General features: G+C 40.9%; 1 protein-coding gene across 3 annotated transcripts; it reads left to right on the top strand.

Moving 5' to 3' along the window:
• The first annotated feature begins 5,727 nt into the window (after positions 1-5,727).
• Positions 5,728-23,912, top strand: ACD (ACD shelterin complex subunit and telomerase recruitment factor). 3 transcript variants are annotated; one of them, XM_015889111.3, is made up of 14 exons: positions 5,728-5,882; positions 8,003-8,132; positions 9,088-9,212; positions 10,647-10,737; positions 13,498-13,577; positions 14,584-14,628; positions 15,593-15,627; positions 16,084-16,256; positions 16,619-16,706; positions 17,426-17,500; positions 19,265-19,345; positions 20,817-21,607; positions 22,138-22,208; positions 22,465-23,909. In XM_015889111.3, exons 1-14 carry the CDS (start codon positions 5,815-5,817, stop codon positions 22,523-22,525), a joined length of 1,914 nt encoding a protein of 637 aa, XP_015744597.1. In that variant the 5' UTR covers positions 5,728-5,814; the 3' UTR covers positions 22,526-23,909. The 3 variants fall into 3 exon arrangements, with proteins under 3 accessions (XP_015744597.1, XP_087992156.1, XP_087992155.1); XM_088136030.1 differs by having other exon boundaries at positions 5,735-5,882; positions 8,008-8,132; positions 19,268-19,345; positions 22,465-23,912; XM_088136029.1 differs by having other exon boundaries at positions 5,736-5,882; positions 8,008-8,132; positions 22,465-23,911.
• Positions 23,913-23,923: the final 11 nt, after the last annotated feature.

Below are 23,923 nucleotides of genomic sequence, written 5' to 3' on the forward strand. Positions count from 1 at the left end.
AAACATTATCTTCTGACCATGCTGGTGGATTTTGTTGCCCGATACTTTTTTGCCAACTGAGCTGGGTATAAACGCGGAAGGCAGTCCCACTTTGGCAACTTGTCCAAAGTCTTATCATCTCTGCCAAGAATGTGAGTTGCAGAAAACTCAGTGGCTATCTTGTGTCACCAGGCTGGTGCTGGGCATGTCTGCAAGTATTGCCCTCCCAGATGTTCTGTCTGCCCTTAGTCAGCAATTTAGCAGATATCTGATGCAGCTAAAAAGCTCTTGCCCTAATGTTGCTCTCACTGTGTGCATCAGAGGATCCAATTATATCTTAGGATGCAGGAAGATGAAACAATTTCTTTCAGGTAGTGGACATTCAGAGGATGAATGCATGCAGAAATGTATGCATGTCTGAATGGGTCAGTGGCAGGGAGACCGTGGGTCCTTTACATTAAAGCATCGGAGGCTTTTGATTCTCCACCTAAAAACATAACCAGTGCCCTGCTGGATCGGACCCCTGGCCCATCTAGTCCAGCAGTCTGTTCTCACAGTGGCCAACCTACTGCATAAGGAAGCCCACTGGTCTCCCAGCAGATGACCTTCAGAGGCAGTCCCACAGCCATCAGGGCTAATAGCCATTGATCCCCGACTTCCATGAATGGCTCCAACTTTTTTTTGGAAGCCAGCCAAATTGGTAGTCAGCACCACATCTTGGGGAAAGCGATTACCAACATTTAATTATATATTGTGCAAAAAAAAAAAAATCCTTTTGTTTGTTCTGATTCTTTCTGGTTTTAATATTTTGGGAAGGGAAAAATAGCTTCTCCTTGTCCACTTTATCCACACCATGCATGATTTTATACATCTCAGTCATGTCCGCTCTCATTCACACTGTTCAGATACAAAAATGCAGCAGCAAAGACAGTTCCTTTAACACCCCTTTTCTAATGCCGATACTAATACCACCCTTGTGTTTTTACATATGCACAGAACAGCAGCAATACCGGCCACCACCTCCAGTGCTGATGTCACTAAGCTCATTATGAACACCTCAAGAATCTGAGCTGAGAAAATCTCCATTCATAAACAAACTGGGGTCATATACCGGGCTGAACTGACTCTCAAACTCTGGGTCAGAACTCACATAGGGGCTGCAACTAATGGAAGGAGGTGGGTTGCAAACATTTTTAAAACCTGATCGGGCTAGTGCAGGCAAGGCAGGAACACTGTTAAAACTCTCTCTGAAGTTCACTTCCTACTTTGCCTGCACAGCCCACAGTGGTCCACAGTAGTACAAGTAGTCCTCGTCTTACGACCATTCATTTAATGATGGATTGAAGTTACAATGGCATTGAAAAAAGTGACTTATGATTGGTCCTTGCACTTATGACCGTTGCAGCATCCCCACAGTCACATGATTAAAATTTAGGTGCTTGGCAACTAGCATGACTTTAAGATGGTTTTAGCATCCCAGGGTCACATGATCACCATTTGTGAACTTCCCAGGGGGCTTCCAACAAGCAAAGTCAATGGGGGAAGCTGGATTTGCTTAACAACTACGGCAAAAAAGGTCGTAAAATCAGGTGCATAACTTAGTGACAGACGTTCCAGTCCCAATTGTGGTCGTAAGTTGAAGACTACCTGTACTGCATAATCTGTCCAGCCTTGAGATACATATATTAAAATGTAGTAGAAATAATGCTTATTTCTTGCCCAACCAATAGCCCCAATGTAGTCATTAGTTTTGAGGTGGAGTGTGTGTATCACATGTGTATGATTTTAGGGGAACGTAATACTGCAGAGTTTGAAAAACCTTCCCATGGTTCAGGTGATCTATCAATCTACAGTTTGGATAGCTGAAATCTTTGGTAAATGGAAACAAGTGGAGGGTATGGAATAAATCACCATGATTGCGCTTCTGCAGCCCCAAAGCACCACTAGTGAACTGGGTGGGGAGGCAGTCAATGGTGTTTCTCTTTCAGCGGGTACGAGAGGGGGATAAGATGTGCCTTCTGAGGGGCGAACACTAGAGAAAGTAAAATGCGTACACACTGCAGCTTCCCCATTCTAGAGAAGACAGATGCAGACAGCCATTGAGCCCAACTGACTGATATTTCTGCAAACCTGACCTGTAGGGCCAACACGTATAGGGTGGCAAAAATCAGGAGTCGTCTGGCAGCACCTTTTTCAAGTAACCAATTTTATTAAAAGCCATAAACCTGACCCTGGCATCTTCTGGTCTCCAATTCTTCAGTTGATAGATTTGCGCCTTGCTGTACCCAACACACCTCCCGCCACTTCCAATTACTCACAGGGCCATCCTGCTAGCGTGAACGCTTAATATAATTTTGGCAGCTGACAAATGAGTTGGTAGCGGCCGCCTTGGCATCCCCTTTGGCAGCTCAGCATGATGGCTGAGCCCTGAATTGTGATTGATTACGTTTGGGTGCCACTTTGTCCCAAATGCCCCCCCTCCAAAAGCTAACTAGTTTAAAATGAGCAAGATGTTTCAATAAAATTCAGTATGACGGTGTATTGCTCACAATAAAAAGGCATACTTTTCAAGACACAACAAATGCTCTTTCTTAAACTGGATTCCCATGTCATGCTATGCCATAATTTAACTGCAATCTCCTAGATTTGCAAAGCCGGCTAAGTCATAAACCATGGTTTCCAAACTACTGTAGATATAGTAGATTTGCATTATTGAATAAGATGAAACCAACTATGGTCCATTATGGTTTATTGCAGTGTTGTCCAAACTTGGCCACTTTAAGATGAGTGGACTTCAACTCCCAGAATTCCCCAGCCAGCATGGCTGGCTGGGGAATTCTGAGAGTTGAAGTCCACTTAAAGTGGCCAAGTTTGGACAACACTGGTTTATTGTGTTGTCTGAATCAGGCCATTTATTCAAATATCACTTGCCCTGTATGATTCAGGCTAGGAAGACTTTCACAAAATAGCTAACTGTATTTTTGCCCAGCCTGTGTTGTGTGTTTATGGTCCAGTACATCATGTGAACTGAGAACACTGTGTTCAGTAAAACATAGTTCAGTTAACTGTGGTTGTGTCTTGAGAACATAGCCATAGACTGAGTCTACCTAACATAAACCATGGTTTACAAACCATTATTTTTGCACACTGTGCTAAGCTGCAGCCAAAGAAAGCAATCCATGTTATGATTTTGAGTGTTATATGCACCAAGACGTAGATTGTTTAAAAAATGAATCTGTATAGTTTTTGGTATTTCAAATTGTCAGTAAATGGAAACAAGCTAATGAGGACTAATTTGGAGGAGTGGCTTAAACAGACCTGACAAATTCTATAAAAATTTAACTGGTGAGAATGAGGAAAGTGAGGTTATAAACTTATTTACTTAGCTGGGACTGGACTCTGTTGAAAATAATTTGTCCTCTGGTAGATCTTTACAGGATGGCACTACAGTATAAGAAAACTAGGGTCTTTTCAAGCACCACAAAAATATTGGAATTTTTACATCAAGTAGGTCGTCTGAAGAGAGACTTTCTAAATCGAAAGGGAGAATTGAAATTTAGGGATATGCAAACCACAGAGAGAAATAAGTATTCAGATGTGCCATTCTGATTTTGTTTACATTTAAGATGGATGACAGCCAGGCTGGGATGTTTGTTTTATTTGTTTCTATCTTCCTTCTCTCTTCCTGAAACTTCAAATCATCCTTTTTGGGGACAGCCAGGCTGAAAGGGAAAAAATGAAAAGGTACATCCATTGTTAAATACTGGGGTGCTTGAAAAAACAGACTCTTTCCTTCCAGGGATCAACCAGATGGCAGCAAAGAGTCAAAGAGGTCCCCCCCCCCCCGTATTGCTTTGCTGCTCTCTAGTACCGCTTCAAAATCCAGATCTGCTCCAGATTTGAGATTGATGGAATAAATGCTACTCCATCCAAAAACTAGCAGGGCCAGAAAGGATCAGCAGAACTTACTGAACTTGGTGCGGATCCCTACTGTTGCTATGAAAATCATCTTTTTTATAGCGGCTTGTTTACACATCATGCTAAACTGAATTTACCGTTGCTTTCTTTCAGGGTGTGTTTTTGATTTCCCAGAATTACCTGCAGCCCAGGTATTTCCAAGAGATCACCAGGCTGGATTCTGCTTAGCTTCCAAGATAAAGTCTTGGAAATACTTGACTATATTTTAGCCCAGCCCGTGTTGTCTGTTTATGGTCTAGTATATCATGTGAACTCTGTGTTCAGGAAAACATAGTTCAGTTTACTACAGTTGTGTCTTGAGAACACAGCCGTAGATTCAGTTCGCACAACATAAACCATGGTTTACATGCCACAATGGTTGGGTTTAGACACTATGTTAAGCCACAGCCAAAGAAAGCTTGTGATAATGCTTGCCCTGGTAATGCTGAATGATAAAAAAAAATCAAACCCTAGCTGAGGGTGATTAGAACATTGATTTTGGAAAGTTATAAACAGACTAAGGATCCAGATGGATTTGAAATAAGATTTTGAAATTAATTGTAAGGATTTTTCCCATGGGAGAATGCTGTTTTGAATTCTTAGAAGAAAACATGATAGGATGGGAATTTGAAGGTTGGACACTAGGGGGAACCAGAAAGAACTAAAGATTATAATTAAAGGGGAAGAACACTTAAATTTGACTTACTAACACAGCATGGAGCAAAATACTTTCACATCGGATGTATTGGAGGATATTTTTGAGCAATGGATCTAGAAGTTAAAAGTGTATGCCATTATAGATAGAATGTCTTTAAAATATGTTTTGGAAGAGGAACAAGTTTTACTGGACAAGACTGAGACCGATCTGAAAGTGGGTTTAAGAATGACAAGCTACAAAAATGATATGGGAAAAGATGTTACATGAATGAAATTGGCTGTTGTCTTAATAATTAAAAGGGATATACAAATGGCAAATCAAAAGAGAAATTTGGATAACTTTTTTATATTGGATTTACAAAAGAGACCTGTTAAAGTTCTGAAGGATTTTGTGAGATGGGATGAGGAAAAAGTGAAATCCAGTTCTAGGACATTATTTGAAGGGATTAAATATCAGGACTGTTAAAAGTAAAAGGCAGTAATATAAAGTGGGTTTATTTGATCAAGGTTAAAATAGATTGTTATTTCTGGTAACCCTTAATGGACTTTTGCTGACCAGGGCTGAACTAGGTGGTTTTAAGGATCCGTTTATAGGTAAGAGATGAGATATGGGAAGAAGAGATCATCCATTATATTTTAAGGGAAGGTGATAAATTGTTAAAATTGTCTGTACTTGTGACGAAGGGGGAAGTCACTTCTTTTTATATTTATCTTCATTTTCTTTGCAATATTATTTTTCTTTCCTTTCTGTTTTTCTTTTCATATTACTCTTTTTTCTTTCTTTTTCTGCACTTTCTATTTGTTTTCTTTTCTTTTCTTTTTTTGTAGTTCGCATTAGTTTTTATCTATAAAACTGTAATGCTTAGTAAGGTTATGATATAGAGAAAACCAATCAACGGACTTCGGTGGGCCCACGACATGCGGGCTGCAAGACAGGGTCCGCCTGCACGTTAAGGCTGGAAGGGGCTGCCATGCGCTCGCCCGCTCCAAACAACGGGGGAACCGCCGCCGGCGACCGTCGCAAGAGCGCGCCGCAGCGCCTTTGTCTCCCTTCCACGCTGGGCTGCAGGGACGCGGAGCGGCGCGCAAAGGCTCCGCCCGCGCCCGCCCTGCTTTCTCCTCCGAGAGCGGAAGGAGGAGCCCGGGCCGTGACGCGGCTATGAACCCGCTCAGTCGTGCGCAGGGGACGGGGCGGGAGGAGGCTGCGCCGCCGCTGTCCGCATGGATCCGGGCCAGGCGTCGTACCGTTTGCGCAAAAGGAAGTCTCCGCGGCGCGCGCGGCCCGGCGGGTGAGCTCGCGGCGCGGCGGCCGGTGCAGAGGGCGAGGGCGCGGGGGCAGAAGCGGCGGAACCGAGCGGGCGGGACGGAGCGACGTCCCCCGTGCAAACCCGGGCGCGTGTTCGTGATCCCACCGCCCCTCCTGGGGCCGTTGGGGAGGGGGCTTCCGCCTGCCCCGGCCCGCTTTCGCCTCTCTGGCCCCAGCTCTTGACTTCTCGCCTTTGCCCGGGATGGGTGTCGTTGTGGCTCGCGCGGTTGCTCTGCCAAGTCCGGACGGCTTGAGTCGGACCCTGTGGGGTCGCCGCGGCGGACGGTTCCGCGGCCAGCCGTGTGGGCGAGGCGCCCGAGAGGCGCTGGTGGACCCCCGAGGGAAAGGCTGGCGACTGGGGAGCTGGGTTCAGGTCAGAGGGTCTCGTACCAAACGGGAATAAGGTATGATTCCAGCTCTGGGACGCCTTTTGGTGGTTCAAAGCCCAGTTCCCCGTTTTATTAGGAAATCTGCCTCTTCTTGCTCGGCTCATTATTTAGTGTATTATGACCTCATCAGGTGTCATAAACATCGGTTTTGCTCGTTATTGTACAAGATGTTTGTTTTTAAGAGGGGAGGAAGAATAAGTAGTGTTGTAAGCCCAGCTGTTGAAAGGGAGTTTCTAGGGCTGCCTTCACCCATGCGGGAAGGACCCTGGATATCCTGTGTTTCCTTGGGCAAGTCTCTGCAAGTCTTCTAGGCAGATCTTGGTTGAATGCAAGCTCCTCCTTGTCTGGCTTACAGCACAAGCAAGAAATCAGGATGCTGCAGGTTGTCTGTATTCGGAAACAGGAACTACTAGGCATAGCCATGGTTCGAATGAGGAGAATGGCAGGATTGATATACTGCTCATCCTAATGAAGGGACTATGGTTTGTTAGATGGCTAGATTCATATAGTGGATTAAGGAGAGAGCCACTTTGGGGAAGTGGTTAAGGTACCAGGCTAGAAACTGGGAGGCTGTGAATTCTAGTCCTGCCTTAAGGAATGGAAGCCAGCTGGGTGACTTTGGGCCAGTCCCTCTCTCTCAGCCCTAGGAAGGAGGCAACAGCAAAGCACTTCCAAAGAAGAAAACTGTAGGGACTAATCCAGACCGTTGCCAGGAGTCAAAACTGATTTGAATCCTATTATTACTATTATCATCATCATCATCATCATCATCATCATCATCATCATCATCGGTCGCACAGTCAGCCAGATGTTTAGACTGGATCTGGCATTTTTATCCACCTATTGAGTCCTTCCCAAGGACCTGGGATAGGCAGATGTTGTTTGATGGCGTTGAAGGTATCGTCGCAAGATGTCAGCTGTTCCAAGTAAAGCTGCCTTTTGCCATTGACTGCTGGTGATTTTGTCAATGCCGATGGTCTTCAGGTGGTGCTCCAGATGTTTTGGGATTGCACCCAAGGCACCTATGACTATTGGTACTACCTTTGCTTTCTTTTGCACAGTTGTTCTGCTTCTCTTTGCAGGTCTTTGTATTCTGTGATTTTCTCCGGTTCTTTCTCTTCTCTTCTGCTGTCTCTAAGTATTGCCATGTCCGCTATCCAGACTTTTTTGTCTTTCTTATCTATTATTACTACTATTATTATTATTTATTATTAGTATGGCATAAACCAGCAATAAGATTATGGCATAAGCCGGCAGTGGTGGTCCCAGTGGTTATCGGCGCACTGGGTGTCATACCAAAAAGTCTTGGACGACACTTAGAAAATCTGTGCATTGACAAAATTCCCATCTGTCAATTACGAAAGGCCACGCTGCTTGGATCTGCACATATACTACACTGATACATTACAACATTCTAGGTTCTTGGGAAGAGCTCGACGCAAATGAAGGCCAACGCCAGCTAAAGAACTGGCAGCTGTGATTTCACATTGTTGTGTATAATACTACTACTACTACTACTACTACTAATAATAATAATAACAACAACAACAACAGGTTCACATCTCATGCTAAGGCACTGTTTTTTGCTTAGAACGATGCATCATTCTTGCCAGTACTGTGTGGCAACCCTCTCCAGATGATGCTGAGTTGAATCAGTGCTGCTTTCCCACCATTTTTTCAGAAGCTTTTTGACTTTGCTATCATTTTTTCCCAGTTTAGACACGGAGGACAGTCTGGCCAGCAGGAATAGACCTAACTATTTGGAGCCTTGGATTGTGACTCTTCTGCTGGAGTACAACGAATCCGTAACCAAAACAGATGGACAGATTGGACATGTCCTGAAGGTGAACTTTCAGACTTTTTTATTTGATTTATGTTGTCCTTCCTTCCACTTACTCAAGGCTAGGAATGCAGACCTTCACATCCTTGGTTGGTTGGTTGGTTTTTACTTTGCTGCAGACTACAGCAGTGTTTCTCAACCTTGGCAACTTTAAGATGTGTGGGGAATTCTGGGAGTTGGAGACTTGGGAATTCTTGGGAGCCTGCTGGGGAATTCTGGGAGTTGGAGTCCACACATCTTAAAGTTGCCAAGGTTGAGAAACACTAGACTAGAGATAGTCTAGAGCAGTTATAGGCAGCTTTTTAAGATTGTGAGCACATTTGGAATGTTGAGAGTGTATCTTGCATACAATCACAAAAATTGTATAAGGGAACTTTCTTAATTATAAAATGACTGCAGTCGTTGGCCTGGCTAATTGCAGAATACGATACCTGTTTACCAAAGGTAAACTGGCATCTTATTTCCTGCTGCTTCCTCTAGAGCAGGGTTTCTCAACCTCAGCTGTCTGGGGAATTCTGGGAGTTGAACTCCCCACATCTTAAAGTTGCTGAAGTTGAAAAACATCCATGGTGTTCCCTCCTAGCACTGATGTTCCTTTTGTTCTGAAATAACAGCAATGCTTCTAAACAAAACTCTGGGTTGCGCTGAGCTATCATTTTCGTCTTTTAAGAATTCTTATGGAGCCCACAGGGCATCCTCGTTATTACGATTACAAGATTTCTTCATTCCTTTATTCTTTGCCAGCTTCCAATATATTTTTTTCTGTTTTAAACTAAGACAGACAGACAGGTGGAAGAACCCAGTAGGCAGCCCAGGGAACTTTCTGCCGATATATTGTCCACGATATCACTCTGCCCATCTCTGCTTTACGCTGATGAAGAATGATGGGCCCAAGTCATCCAGTAAACTTGGTTTCCCAATATGTTGGTTGTGGTGTAATTTTTTGCCTTCCCCCCCAGGTTTTGAATGAGCCGAAGGTTCACCAGGATGCTGAGCAGGGCCCAGAAACGATTCTGTGTATTGGAGATGGACATCACTATATTGAAGTGGTGGTTGCAGCCAAGGCTGGTGAAATGACAAAAAGGTAAGTTTGAAGCTTTACTTTTAAATTCATCCCTAGATTACTGTTTATTTATTTATTTTTTTAATTTATTAAATTTCTCACCCGCCCATCTCCCCCCATATATGGATTTGTACCACATCCAAAATTTATGTTTCTCTTTGCATAAGCTCTATACTTTAATTTTCTAGGAGTTCTGTATTGTTATGGTCAGAATGTATTGCCATTCATAGTTTCATGTTATGATTTATGGTGTGCTGACCATGACTTCTGATACCTATGCCTTGCTTAGAGCTTAACAGCGATTTTCCAGCTTTTAAAACAATATAACATATTCTGTCATTCACAATCTATTAATGATATACTGGAAAATTCTAATCTCTATGACATTTGTAAATCCCTTGTTTACTCATTTGTTCCTACCCCTTTATTCCTTTCTTTTATTTTCTTTCCTTCTCCAGTTATATGTTTTCTGTAAAAGGTCTTTTACAGTATTTGTGTGTGTGTTTAAAAAAATACGTTTTTAAACAATTCTTTAAGCTCCTGGATCAAGTAGATTAAGTTTTGGAGACAGGAAGCCATGAAGTGGTTGGATGAAATTAGTATTTAGGTAAACAGCCTTTGGTAACGTAGAAGAAATGCAAGTCATTCCAATATTACTGCATTCTTGTGCATTACTGTGATTGTAATATTACTATATTCAATATTTAGACCCCTGAATAGCACTTTAGACACGATATATCTTCCATAAGGATTAATTTAGAAGTTTGGCGCTTCTACAGAAATTGTCATAATTAGGTGAACCTTCCACTGGATTTTATCATTTGTCTTGTAACAAAATATGGGGGGATGGGGGGGTTGTGCCGATCTAGCAGTGGTTTGCTAATTCCATATTCAAAATTTGTTACATCTTTATCAGTGAACTATATTTGAACTAGTATTTTAGATTCTGGAATTATGGTTGTATGTTTTCTTTTAAAGGTGCCAACATTTTATATGTGGTTTTAAAATAATCTTTTCTTGGGAAAATAGCTATACGCTACAAGATGCTCAGGGCAATTTACAAGAGGTGGGTTACATGTAGTAGCATATAATCTCTTTTTCTTTGTGCCAACGTAGAAAATTAGGCTGTGAGAATATCTTGGGTTTTTCATCAGTAAAAATAGATTCCCAATACTCTGAGGAAATTGATGGATCTTCTTAAATTGTGTACAGCAGGGTTCCTCAACTTTGGCAACTTGAAGATGTGTGGGCTTCAACTCCCAGAATTCCCCAGCCAGTCATGCTGGCTGGGGAATTCTGGGAGTTGTAGTCCACACATCTTCAAGTCGCCACGGTTGAGGAACCCTGGTATACAAAATCCTGCCTTTTCCAGATCAGTATGGAAGAGTATCAGCTGCAGGAAATAGTTTGAAATCTACCCATTTGCCAATACATTTCTCCCTGTCTGTTTCTCAGCTCTATAGCTCAGTCTGGATTTTCTGGTATTATTGGCCAATTCATCATCTTGCAGAATTATAGAGTGAGTTTTAAAGCGGCAACTGAAATGGTAAGGTGCACAATGCTCTTGTCGTGTTTTCTTTTGGGGAGGACATGTTGATGTGCAGTTTGATGCTCCAGTGATATGACATGGAAATATTGTCCTCAACAGCATTTTTTAATGCCTACGGTGAAGATAGGAAACAGGGTTTCAGGATGGCTTGACTGGAACATATTGGAACTAAGAGGAGGACAGATAAGGAGTGGATTTGCACGTTTTACTAACTCAAAGTTTAACTAGAGGGTTTTTTTTCTTAAATAAGCCACAGTGATTGGGTTTGTGAAACGTGCGAAGCCATAACTTCCTGCACTGAGGACAACACTTAGCATTGGAGTGGCATGTCGTTTACATTTAAAAAGCATTAAATAATCATGATTACTCTGCAATCGTGTGTTAAATAACCTCTCCCTTTCTATCACTTTACAAATTAAAATTTGGTATCAACTTTAGGAAATCTCTGGAGGGACCTATAGTTATGGTGACCATATTTTCTTGGGAAAAAAGGAAGGGTAAATCTGAAAGAGGTTCATAAGGATAAAAAAAGGTTAATTGTTTATGTTTATAACTTTGCTTTACAAAGGAAAATTCAAGAGCAAAACCAAAAAAAAAAAAAACTGTACAGAAACACATATTCTAATAAAAACATCTACAATCAAACAGCATCTGTACATTTATTTGAAAAAGACCATTCAATTTCCATATTTTTCACATGAATGTGAAAGACTGTGCCTTAAGTGGTATCATTTGTACAGTAAAAGTTAAATGACCAAAATAAAGGACAAAGGTGAGTTTTTGAAAAATAAATAAATCTAAAGGACACCTTTCTGAAATAAAAGAAAGGACATGTGGTCACTGTACCTATAGTGGTGCTTTAACGTTTGTGAACTCCTTTGACTTTTCAATATTTCTGCAATCAATATGACCTAAAACGTGGTCTGTTCTCCACACAAGTCCTAAAACTAGATAAGGAGAACCCGATTCAACAAATGAGTCAAAAACATTGTATTTGGTCATCCCACTTGAGATTAGCTTGGCCCCAACATTGCTGGCCTTTAGCAGAGCTCTCTGTGCCTGGGACCCCGGGTATGGGACGGAGCCCACTTCCCGGTTGTGTTGAGGGTGTTTTTATAATTCTCCAGCTGCTCTGGCTTTTACTTAGAGTGACCATACATCCTCTATTCCTGCAAAGGTCGTAAATGCGAGGATCGGTCACAAAGTTCCTTTTTCATCACCTTTGTCACTGCAAATGGTCGCTAAATGAGGCAGTCGCTAAATGAGGACTACCCATATGAAGAAATAGGAAGAAACTCCCCCCCATGCCACAATGTTAACAGTATAATGAAGATGATAGCCTGTAAAATATCTCCGATAAAGAAACTCCCAAATTTGAAGAAATTGCGGGGGGGGGGGGGGGGCTTTTCCTTTACTTCCTTGCCAACTTTCCCTACGTTTGAATGTTGACAGACCCCCTGCGACTGACCGCTCCCGCAGGTCTAGGGTCGCTTTATCTTTCAAGACAGATAAAAGAATTCATCCCCTGTGTGGGCGGGAAAACAAATCCACCATTTTTGATGGATTTGTGGGGATGTCTCCAAGCAGAATATATGTATCCTTAACCCGCAGTGTTCGGCCTCAGATGTTAACCCTCGGGTGGTTTCCGGCCTGAAACGTAGCATTTTGTGGTATTTTGGAAGCGTCCCTGAGGGAGTGTCTCAGCCTCCATTAAATCCTCTTCAGCCATAAAATCCCTTTCGGGGCTCCGAATCTTCCTCCCTCCTCGATGCAGGAAAGGAGGTCAAAGCAGGCCAGCCCCGCCATTGTTGTTTTTCCTCCTCGGTTCCAGCGGGGGTTTTGTGAGTTTTGGGAGGCCGTTTTCTCCAAGGAAAACTTTGGATATTCAGGAAACAGACACCGTCTTTGCTGTTTAAAAGCCACAAGGAGTCTCGTGGGACGTTTTGTTGTTTTATTTTTACAGCTAAAGAGAGGAAGGTGCTTCATCGGGAATAAGGTTTCTCAACCTTGGCAACTTTAAGACGTGCGGACTTCAATTCCCAGAATTCCCCAGCCAGCATATGCTGGCTGGGGAATTCTGGGAATTGAAGTCCGCACGTCTTAAAGTTGCCAAGGTTGAGAAACCCTGATTGGGAAGATGGATTCCATAGACGTGGGAACCAGTTGCATCATTTGATGCTCCCTTTCCCAAGCAACAAAATGTCTTCAGTTGATTATTTCCTGCTCCTGTTCTTGTTTGTGCCAGCAGTTGATGCAATGGAAAGAGAAGGCCCCTGGCCTCTGCAGCTTAAGTTCATTTTGGGGAGGGGGCCTAATAAGGTTAACGCTTCTAACTTGGGTGCTTTCCACTTCCTGAATTCCCTAGTCACGTCTGAGCATCTTTTCTTTAGGGCATTTATATCTTCATTTCTGTTTGAGAAGTCCCCTAATTTTATCCTCACCACCCCCTTATGTGAAGTGGATTGGGCTAAGAGTCAGGGACTGGCCCAAAGTCACCCAGTGAGCTGTATATCCAAGTGGGGATTTGAACTTGGGACTCCCTGGGTTCAAATTCCACCGTTTAACCATCACTAGATTCTGAATCTTGAATTCCATATGTCTGGAGGGCACCTGGGTGGGAGAAGCCAGCCTTGGGGGCATTTATCAAGGGCCATGCTACTTTCTGTCCATCATTGGAACATGGATGGTCATATACAGTCTGAGATTTCTCCTTGTCTAGGCAGAGCATCGTTAATTGTGCTTGTCTTTCAATTTTAGGAAGATTGTCAATTTTATCTCATCCTTGAGTGTTTCCGTGTCATGCCCATGAAGAGGGAGGAGAAGAGGCTGCGGGATTGGTGAGACCCATAAGAACACTGAGATTAGTTGTGGGGTTGGCATGCCTATGTGGGAGTTGATAGCCTAGGCTCTATCCCTGAAGATTGCAGAATCTTCTGCATCCCATCGAACATATACCCCATTTTAATCAGGGTTAGGAAGTTTAACAGAATGAATTTTTTGTAAATACTTTTCTTGTAGTGCAATACCTGGTATTGTCTATAGCTGATTGTCCAACTCTTGCTGTAGAGTTGAGGAGCCTTACATATTTAATAAATAGTCAGAGGGGATTTGGAAAGAGGAAAGATTAAATATTACAGCAGGTGGCAACACCTAGCTGATCTTTTGATTTTCAAAAAGCTAAATATGGTTGGACTTGGTATTTGGATGAAAGATCACACACAGTCCCAAGACTGTCAATTAGAAGTTGGAAAGATATCCTGCAAGAAGAAAATATTTCCATGTTGTGCCAAGAGGACAACATAGATGTGTCCATGTAGTCACCAGCAGTTGACTGAACTTGAGGGAGAATTGACAGTTATCTTTACCTAGAGATTAAAATAGAAGAACTGGGTCCTCAGGACAACCATTACTTTTTCTTTATCTGATTCCATTGGTCTTTATAATGACATTACTCCCTTCTTTTGGCTACTCATCTGGATCGGGAGAAGATCTATGGGATACGTTCCCTGAAAATTCTCACAAACTGTTGTTTATTAATGAAAGCTGGGGCTGACATGAATGCTTTGAGCTGCAGTTCAGTTTCAAATGGACTTCCCCAAATAATAAAAATCAGTAATGTGAACCTGACTATACTTAAAGTAGAGCTGGTTCACTGCAACCTGCTGGGGAAATTCAGATACCAGTCAAATTGATGAGATGTTTAAGGTTCTATATGTCAGAACAATCAGCTTTTGTTTCAAAAGCTTCACTGAATTGCTGATTGGAGGCGGTTTTGTTATCTGAGTTTTTCACTATGGTAAAAAAACTGAGAATGTTAATTTTTTTTTTTTAATATATATATAGCAATCAGGAGCCGTCAGTCCTGCAAAAGATAAAGGAACTATGGCAGTAAGTTTGTGGGCCAGCTACTTGGTTCTGTTTTGCAAATGATCTTAAAATTAGCAGTATGTCCCAGTTCTGGTTTGCTTATAGCAATAAACTCTTTAGAATCTTCCTATGTTAGAATATTCCAGGTTCTTATTACATAAATTTCAACTAATCATCCAAGGAAGAGGCTTTAACTTTGTATTGTATTGCTGCCACATTATGCATTATGTGAATGGCAATAATTCATTCATAAGCAGAATAGTCCTTGGTTCCAGACATAAGTACAGCTTTGTAAATCCATTTTCCATTTCTCTTTTACCTGAGAAATACAGCATTAGCTGAGCCATCAAAACAACTTTAGTTCTCCATTCTCATGATAAATTAGTAATACAGCATGGTCCAGGACTTAGAATTGCTGTTTGTAGAGACAGTTCTGATTTTGATGAAAGAGGAAGATAAAAGAAATTGTTTTTTCTCTTTTCCACCTAGCACAATATGTAGGCAAGTCAAAATGTAGCTTACTTTTAACAAGAAGCACCCAGCTGTTATAATGAGTAAATTGTAGTTTTATGGCATAACTTAGTGTAAAAGCACAGCCGGTTTTCATTTACTTGATAAGCCATGGGTAAGCCATAGCTTAAAGCAATGTGCAAAATCAGTTACCTATTGATAATACTGGCAGCTGAAATGTGCATTGATGTTCAGAGTTGTCCTCTTGTCCCTCCTCCACTGTTATTTTTACTTATTAATGCTTAGGTGGATAATGGATACCTGCTGTGGTGAGCTGGCATTGATGAGGGCTGGAGAGCAGAAATACGTTACATTCTTGGGTGGTTCAGACCAGGGTGGAAGAAGCTTGGGAGAAAGCAAAAATAACTTGTGTATAGGAGAGATTCAGGATGTAAATCAAAGAGCAGGTCATCTGAAGACTTGGCAAGATTACTGTCATGCTTAACTCTTGATACTGTTTGATTATGTATTTCAGGAAAAGCTTTGTCCTGCAACCGTGGTTCAGCTCAGGTATGCTAGATTAAACGTTGGGGGCTTTTTAAATGAAATTTAGTGAAAAGTGGGGTTGCTATTAAGTGGATTCCCCTGATTTTCTACATTAGATTTCATTGTGGAGCAGATCTTATCTGTGTTTTATGCCCTTAATAGAGAATTAATAAGGGACTTCTCTTCCCTTTGGACCACTTAAAATAAAGGCTGGACATTTAGAACACAATTCCTTCCTAAGTTGTATTTTGATTGCAACATAACCTTTTCACCCAGTTAGATGGATTCGAGAGATGCTCCCTTTAGGCCAGAATAGTTACAGGAAATGATACAAATGTATTTCCGATCATGACATTTGATTAAAAAAAATGGTTTAGTCTTGATAGTTCTATATCCTTCAGTCCTAAAGTGAAATATTATGGGATTTTGCTTGTAAGCCGATTATCTATTTATAATGGGCTTGTTCTTGTTCTGTACAAGAATCACCATCTGTTTCCCAAGTATTGAAAGAGATAAACCAGGATCAACTGAGCACTTTGAAACAAAACGCTAAGGATTGTCTCAACTTATTGGACCCCAGCAAACTGTTGGATTCTGAGCAACTGGCAGTGTATCCTGACACTAAATGGCAACTGGAACGGAAGCAAGATAAGGTTTGTACTAACATGTCTTCTGTGCCCTGGTTATGACGTCTCAATTGAAATTATTGGTGGAGGGGAATGATGGTCGTTCAGCAAAGACCTCTGGTGAAGGGATAGACAGTGGAAAATTAGGAAACATCATGAAGAAGAAAAACTGTTAAAGCATTTATTCCTGATTATGAGGCTTTAACTCCTTCTCAACACAGTGGGCTATTTTGTTTAGAATTGTTTTTATAGTTAGTTCATTCTCAGGATAAAAATGAAAGCAGGGAAAATTGGAAAGAACTTTGCACCTGTGAAAGAGCAACTGGGAATGGGTATATTGAATATTCCCTTTGTGTGAAGCAGAAACTGATGAACAGTTCTAATTTCAGATGCACCAAGACATCTTTACTATTCCAGCTAAGTTCCTGGCAATCAGTGCAGAAAATGAGGCAGCACTTTCCCGATCCTACACGTCAAGTGAGTGCCAGAACTGGGGGCCAGATTTATGGATGAATATGGGTTGGCTTGGACATTTTTATTCTAAGGCAGTGCTCCTGATTTCAAAGTATGCGAGCGCTATAGTTAAAGATCATAATTGTAATGGCAGTTGGCAAGGAATGGCATAACTCGTGTGAAACCGAGGCTGAAATTTTGTGGGAGGTGTTTTTTGCTTAGAGCTCATGGCCAGCTTGTTACATAGGATGGCCAGACATAATACATGGGCTAAGTTTTAAATTCACAAGATTTTTGTAGTTTTTACTGAGGCGCACTCTGCCATTTTTAGCATCATGGTCTACAGGATTTATGTGGATCCTGTGGATGTGATTACAAGTGTTGTATAATGAGAAGTGGAAGTAGTGACTGCTACCAACTGGGGTAGCCCCCTTAAATCAATGTTGGGTATAGTCACGATCACAAATGTATAGGCTTAGAACAAAACGAGGCAACTCCCAAGCCACAGTTGGATAAATTAAGCCATACTGCATAGTTTTGTTCCTGAAGTATATTTGTTGCCCTTTCTTTTTTACAAGATGTTATATCTGCTTATAAACATGCCTTATTACATATTTTGCATTCCCATATTGGGTGTTGGAGTGTAATAAATTAAGCCCTTAAGTCTACTTGGGTGGATTGATCTAAAGCTGTATCCTTTGGCAGAGAGTGGGTACTGATAGCCGAGCCCTTCTTTTTCTCAGAGACCCCTCAAGCTGTCCCTGAAGCTGATGAAAATATTCAAGAAGATGACCGCAGTACTATATCTTTTTTCAGTGGTGAGTAACATTTGTTGTCTTTTGTGAACTAGCTGTTTAAACTCCTTCTTACGAAAGGGGATGTTACCTAAAAACCTTCTAAAAAAGTATTCATAGAGGCCGATTGGTGTTTTGTAATAATTTTTGATGTCCAACCTATAAGTCCATGTAGCAGAAACAAGATGGCTTTTTGAATCAATAATAAAGCACTGTCTTAAAAACTTATTAAAAAGACTGAACTAACCATTGCAGTTTTCAAAGTCTGCACAATTGTATCACTCTCAGAAACAAAGCTGATATGGAAGCTCCCAGAATGGTATATTCGGTCCACCTTCCCTTAAGCATTGAGGGAGAGAGAGATACAAATGTTGCATTTTGTCAGGCCCTATGTACAGGGATTCACATGATTTCGACCTCCTCTCTTGGAAGGGGGGGAAATGCCTCTATTTTTTCACAGTGTATATATCCTGTGTGATGTTTTCCATTGCATTGACCACCAGGAGGCACCATTTAACCAGTTTCATTTCCTCCCCTTCCGAAGGGGTGGAGGGGTGGTGGTGAAGTCACGTAAAACCTCGAATGTAGGGGGCATGGCTTAGCATAACATTTGTCTCTACTTTGAGAGCTTAAGACAGTATATACCATTCTGAGAGGTTTTAGATATCCCTTCCTACAACTGCTGAGCACCAGGACTTGGATAAGTAATGCACTATATATAGTCCTCTGAAATGCAAAGGTCTGCAAATTAAATTCTGGGTAGGAGATTTGAACCTGACAAAGTTACTTTTGACTACCCGTGTCTGAAGAGTTCTTGTAAAGGATGAAACCTTCATATGATGTCTGCCTTCTGGTGGGCAATGTAACTGATAGCTGACATGGGGAAATGTGAAATTCACCTTCCTGTGTTTCTTAATGTATCTATGGAGGCATCTGGATAATTATGTTTATCAGATCAAAACTTTATGAATTTCATGCATGGTACTCATTTACTCTTAAGTTGAATAATCCTGGAATTCACCTATTTCTTTTATTTTTTTTATCCTGCCTTTATTATTTTTATAAATAATATTCAAAGTGGTGAACATACCTAATACTCCTTCCTTCTCCTATTTTCCCCACAACAACAACCCTGTGAGGTGAGTTGGGCTGAGAAAGAGGGACTGGCTCAAATTCACCCAGCCAGCCTTCATTCCTAAAGCAGGATTAGAACTCACAGTTTCCTACTTTCTAGCCTGGTACCTTACCTACCAGAGGGGTCTCAGGAGAAAATTTATAGTGATTATGTCTTTGATAGACACTTTGAGAATTTCAGTTCAGCTGTTCTTTACAATAAAATGAGATTTATTAATAGGAATTATTTGTCAAAGACAAAACGTGATTTTGAATGGCTGGCTTACTGTAACTTCATGTGAAGCCAAAATGCGTGAAGAATATGTGCAGCTGGACCAAATACATAAAAGCAACAGTATTGTGCTTGTGAATCAGAGTATTTTAATACAGGCAGCAATTCTGTTTTCAGCACTTAACACTATTTATGACGTGCGTCCAGAAGACCTTCAAATTTTGAATGAACTTAGGTGAATTTACTTCATGTTTCTTAAAACTCATGATTCTAAGCACAGTTCCATTTGCTTGGGGTACTTACAGTGATGATCTCTGTATAAGAATTGACTCCTGGAATCCTTTGCCATGTTTGAGCATTGCTGCTCCTCATTGCCTTATTTTGACCTGCTCCACCTTTCAAAGAATGTTTTGAGAAAGATGTTTGCTTGCTTTTCCTTACAGCAGCAGATTCCACAAGTTTGGATGGATCCTTAGAAAATCCCTGGGATGCATTCCCAGGAATAACTTTGAGCTCCTCTAGTGGTGAGTGAGATCAGAAGCTAACCATCACCCTTAATCACTGCTTTTCTATAACTAGGACCAAATCATGTTGATTTCTGCACCCTCATTGGAGAAACCTGTTAAGTCAAGTGTTGATCTGGTCTACTGGCTCTTACACTTCAACACTTTCTCCCCCTTCTAGCAACGGGCTAATTACCTTTTTCTCTGCCGTTGTGAACAGCGCTTTGCAGAAATCTCCCTCTTGCTTTGTCTTCATGCAAGGGCATGACGGCAAACATTACAAAAAGCTGGCATTGCCGAAACCTTGATACAGGTCATTAATGTTTCTTTATGACTGATGTCAGTGTTGTTTTAGTCTATAGTTGAAACCATGTTTAATGAATAAATTATATTGGTTCATACACTGGACAAACTGAAAGCAGGCAAACCATTTTAAAGCTTATCATAACGTCTGCATCTTGTAATCAAAATAGAAGCAATGAAAAGTTACCAAATTTTCCAACTTTAAAAAAAAGTTGCAAGTTATGGAAGTACCAAAATATTTGATAGTGATTCTGATCACTAGTATTTTGATACTAAGCACCAAAATATTTGTAGTGACTCTGAAATTTAGAATAACTTCAGGCAAACAGCGGGGGAGAAAATTACCCCAATTTGTATATGGGGAAAAATCTCTTGCATTACTGTTTCTGCTCTAATCAAAATTTCATTTTCCTCTGGATAGTTTAAAATAATTCCCTCCCCATATATACACTGGGAAACCAGTTGTGAATCTCTTGTGTTATGTCCATTCTGACACCTCACAAAGAGGAGTTACTAAGGAATCAGGTGTCAATAAAATAAAATGTTTTATTAGAATAAAAAACTAGAAGAACTGCATGTTTAAAACCAACTCTGCAGTGGAGTTCACAAATGAAGTAGCTCTAAGATCAGATCCTGTTGATAAACACACTAAGTGCTTTCCTGGTCAAAACCTCTTAGAAGTGAGATTGGCCTGCCTAAATTCTCTTTCTTAAAGGGGAACTGCAAAGTACACATACTGAATCCTTTGAGAACAAAAGTGAATCTGCAGCAATCAGTATTCTTTTTCCATGGATCTGATCTTCTCTCTATGCCAGTGTTTGTACCTCTGATTAAAAGTATTTATGAGAAAGAAGGTTAAGGCTGCAGCACAAGAATTCCAGCAAGTTTCTCAGTTTCAAGTGAGACACCTCAATATAAGCAGTTTGGGGCAGTAAAATCTCTTGTCATTTTCTCATGGGAAGGGGGCTGGAAACTTGTCCCTTTTTTGAAGGTGTTCCCTGTTTAGATAGCTGTCAGCTGCATGTTTATCAGTATGAGAAAAACTTTTGACACTGCATAGGGGGTTCACACGTGTTCCTCTTCAGCTGCTTGTGCACTAGATTTAGGATACCTGCTTCCAGGTAGTGTGGGTGTGTACTGTTCCATGCCTTAAAAGAGCTGCTGTGTTTTTGGTTTTTTGCACTGACAGATACTTCTGGCACATCCCCTGGCCTTCCCCAGACACAGCAGATGCTCCTGGCCAGTCCTGCTGAAGAAGCAAATCCACACTCCAATGCTTGTGCCTCAGATTTCCTGGAGCCTTGTAATAATATGCCTCACTGTAGTTCTGAGCAGGCTGCACCAGTGCGGTCTTCAACACTGCTTCATTCTCATGACAGTGAGTTTCCCAAGGGAGCTGCCAATCAGGAATCTGGTCTGATTGCATCAACTACAGCAAGCCAGGCCAGTCAAATTGCAGACAACATTCCTTGTGGTCAGCCATTAAACAAATCTCATCTTCACAGCTCTGTGCATCTTTATTCTCCTGTTTGTCATTCCACTGAGGGCGACTTCTTTGAGCGGGTGTCTGAAAATAGGAAGGATTGCCTATCCCATGCACAGAGGGCTAAGAGGATGACAGCTAGATGGAAGTACCTTGAAACAGCGAAATGTGTGTCATCTAAAAGGAAACAGAGGCCAAATGAAGAGGAACCTTCTGAGACTTTTTCCAGTCCGACCTGTAGTAATAATCTGGAAGGTGTAGGGCAGTGCTCTACTGAGACTGTTGCAAAATCTACTAATCCCAGTAAGAAACATCAGTATCCTCCCCTGAAATTTGTAAGTACCCCCAAGAAAAGACGGTTCAAGGAAATCCAGGATCAACAGTCATGTGTATGTCCCCAATGTGGTTGTACAGAGAGACTTCTAGAAAAAGGGAGTGAGCAGGAACCGATAGGAATCATCATGAGGAAATCAAAGCAAATTGGAGTTCAGCAAAAGGTAAAACTGTGATCTGAATGAAGGAAAATTATGATAGCTTTGTTTTGTGACCAGAGTCAGAGTGGAATTAGGGCCTCCCTAATCTTTGCAATGGAAATTCCCATTTTTTCCTCTACTCCTCCTTGTTTTGCATGAATGCTTTGATGTCAGTATGAGTTTATATTCAGTCATTAAAACATCATTGACAGTTCTGTTTAGTGGGAAACCCACAAGGTGACAACATTTGACATAAGATTTTGATGCGCTCATTTTGGGAATGTCAGGAGAGAATGTTGGAATCCTATGCTGTGCCTGTGTACAAGTGCGAAATGCTGGCTATTTTAAAATGTTAGTTTAATTTGGGTGGGTCCTGCAAGCACCCTTTTGGTGTCAGTGGGAACCATACTGCTGATTTCTGACTTAACACCTTCTAACTCTTCTCTCATCCCCCTCCCCAAGCTGTTCCAAGATAGTGATTAAGATATGACCAGAATCTTACAAAACAGAACAAGGATTCAGTTTGCTTCTCTCTCTCTCTCTCTTCCTCCTAGGAGAGTGTGAAAGGAGACCGTTTGCACAACCCACCAACCCCTGAGCTCTGCTCTCAAGTGCAATCTGTAAGGTTAGTGTCTTTCCTAGCTGGTCACACATATCATGGGAAGGGACTGTGTTAAAATGCTTTAACTATGTTAAAAAAGAACCATACATTTATGGAGACCAGAAGCTGCAGTGTTTCTTCAGTGACTGCTGCCTTCCATAATTTTTTTTTTTTTTTTTTTTTTTTGCTTTTTGCTCCTGAGACACAACACATTTGAATATTTGCTTACCTTCAGATCTTGGACTTTCATTACAACATGTCTCCTGTTTTTGATCTATAGGATCTCAAGAGCATTACTGGGATGGGCACGCTGGGTTTTCAGCAACACGCAGAACCAATAAACTCCCCAAGATTCCTTGATCTCAAGTTGAATTACCTAGACACTTTTGCTATGTTAGGCTGTTTTGTTCTTTATTAGATTTTTTGTTAAGATAGATCTGTTTTAATTTCACATACAAAAAGAAAAGGAACCCATCGCATTTTCCTCTAAGGTTGTTCGGATGTCTGGAGCAAAGACTGCTTTGATTTTAGGTACAAAGATGTGCCAGCTGCTTCTTTAGGGGATGGCAGAATGACAACGCCATAATACATAATGCTCCTGTTTATATAAATTATAAATGGGACTCAGCTATAAATGTAAGCTGTTTGTATATTTTTGTTTTGTAACTTGTTAAAATAAACTGGTAACGATCACAGCTTGTCTTGTATGTCCTAAAGATTTTTTTGAGCAGGGGAATGCTTTCTGTTTTTTACAGTTAGTTGTAAATAGAATGTAAAGAAATTTAGTCTTTAAAATTTGACATATGGAAACTACTCTTCCTAAGCTAGTGAAAACCGTGCAGTTTTATCTGCAGTGAGGGACATATTTAAGGAGCTTATCCCTTTTTAAAGTTAAAGAGGATCTGCAGCATAAATGCTTATTTGAGCTGGTCCGCAACTTGCTCAAATTATTGTATTCAGTTTTCTCCCTTGGTAAATTTACACTTAAAGTATATTCTCTGGCCAGTAATGTCTAAATGTTACATGTTGAGCAATTTACTTGTGTCTTAGAATTATGCTTCCCACAGGTGGCTTCTGAGTTTGTAGAGCATACATCCATATACAGTAGCGTGTAGCTACAGCCACACAGTGGTGTTTAATCCAGTTCAGAACACAAAATGAAATTGTGGGAACAAACTATCTGTTCCAGACTCTGGTTTCTTATAGTTGTCAGGTGCCACTAGTAAGCCTGCAACGCATGAAGGCTAATACTCTCTCTGATATGATATAATACAGAGTTTATATCTTTCTGCTTCTAAAGAAGGAAGTTCCATGAGTATCAGGTTATGCCTGATACTCATGAATTTGTTTTATCCCTTTTAGAGCATTATAAGTAGTGAATATAATTGCTTCTTGAGACTATAGCTTTCATAATTCAGTACTGTATAAAGAAGAGCTTTGTCTATTCTCAATCTACTGTCAGTTTCATTAACTATGAAGCAAGGCGATATTAAATTTGTAGAGCACTTCCCAGGAGACAGATATGCTATGTGTCAATAAGGTAACTGAGTGTGGCGTGGAGAAAGGCAGTATGACAGAAGAACATAAACATTCATTACTATACTAGAAATACATCTAATGAAGTGCTATACAACTTTAAACATTTCTTGCTTGAAGTGATGAATGGTTTATATAATGGTATATATTTATAAAAATGTCATAAAGGAAGTAAACAACTGTATGGCAACATCAATATGAAT

Source organism: Python bivittatus, unplaced genomic scaffold (assembly GCF_059951505.1).
Source record: "Python bivittatus isolate LINGU-HERP-01145 unplaced genomic scaffold, Pbiv_v1 ctg000190_np1212, whole genome shotgun sequence".
NCBI lineage: Eukaryota > Metazoa > Chordata > Lepidosauria > Squamata > Pythonidae > Python > Python bivittatus.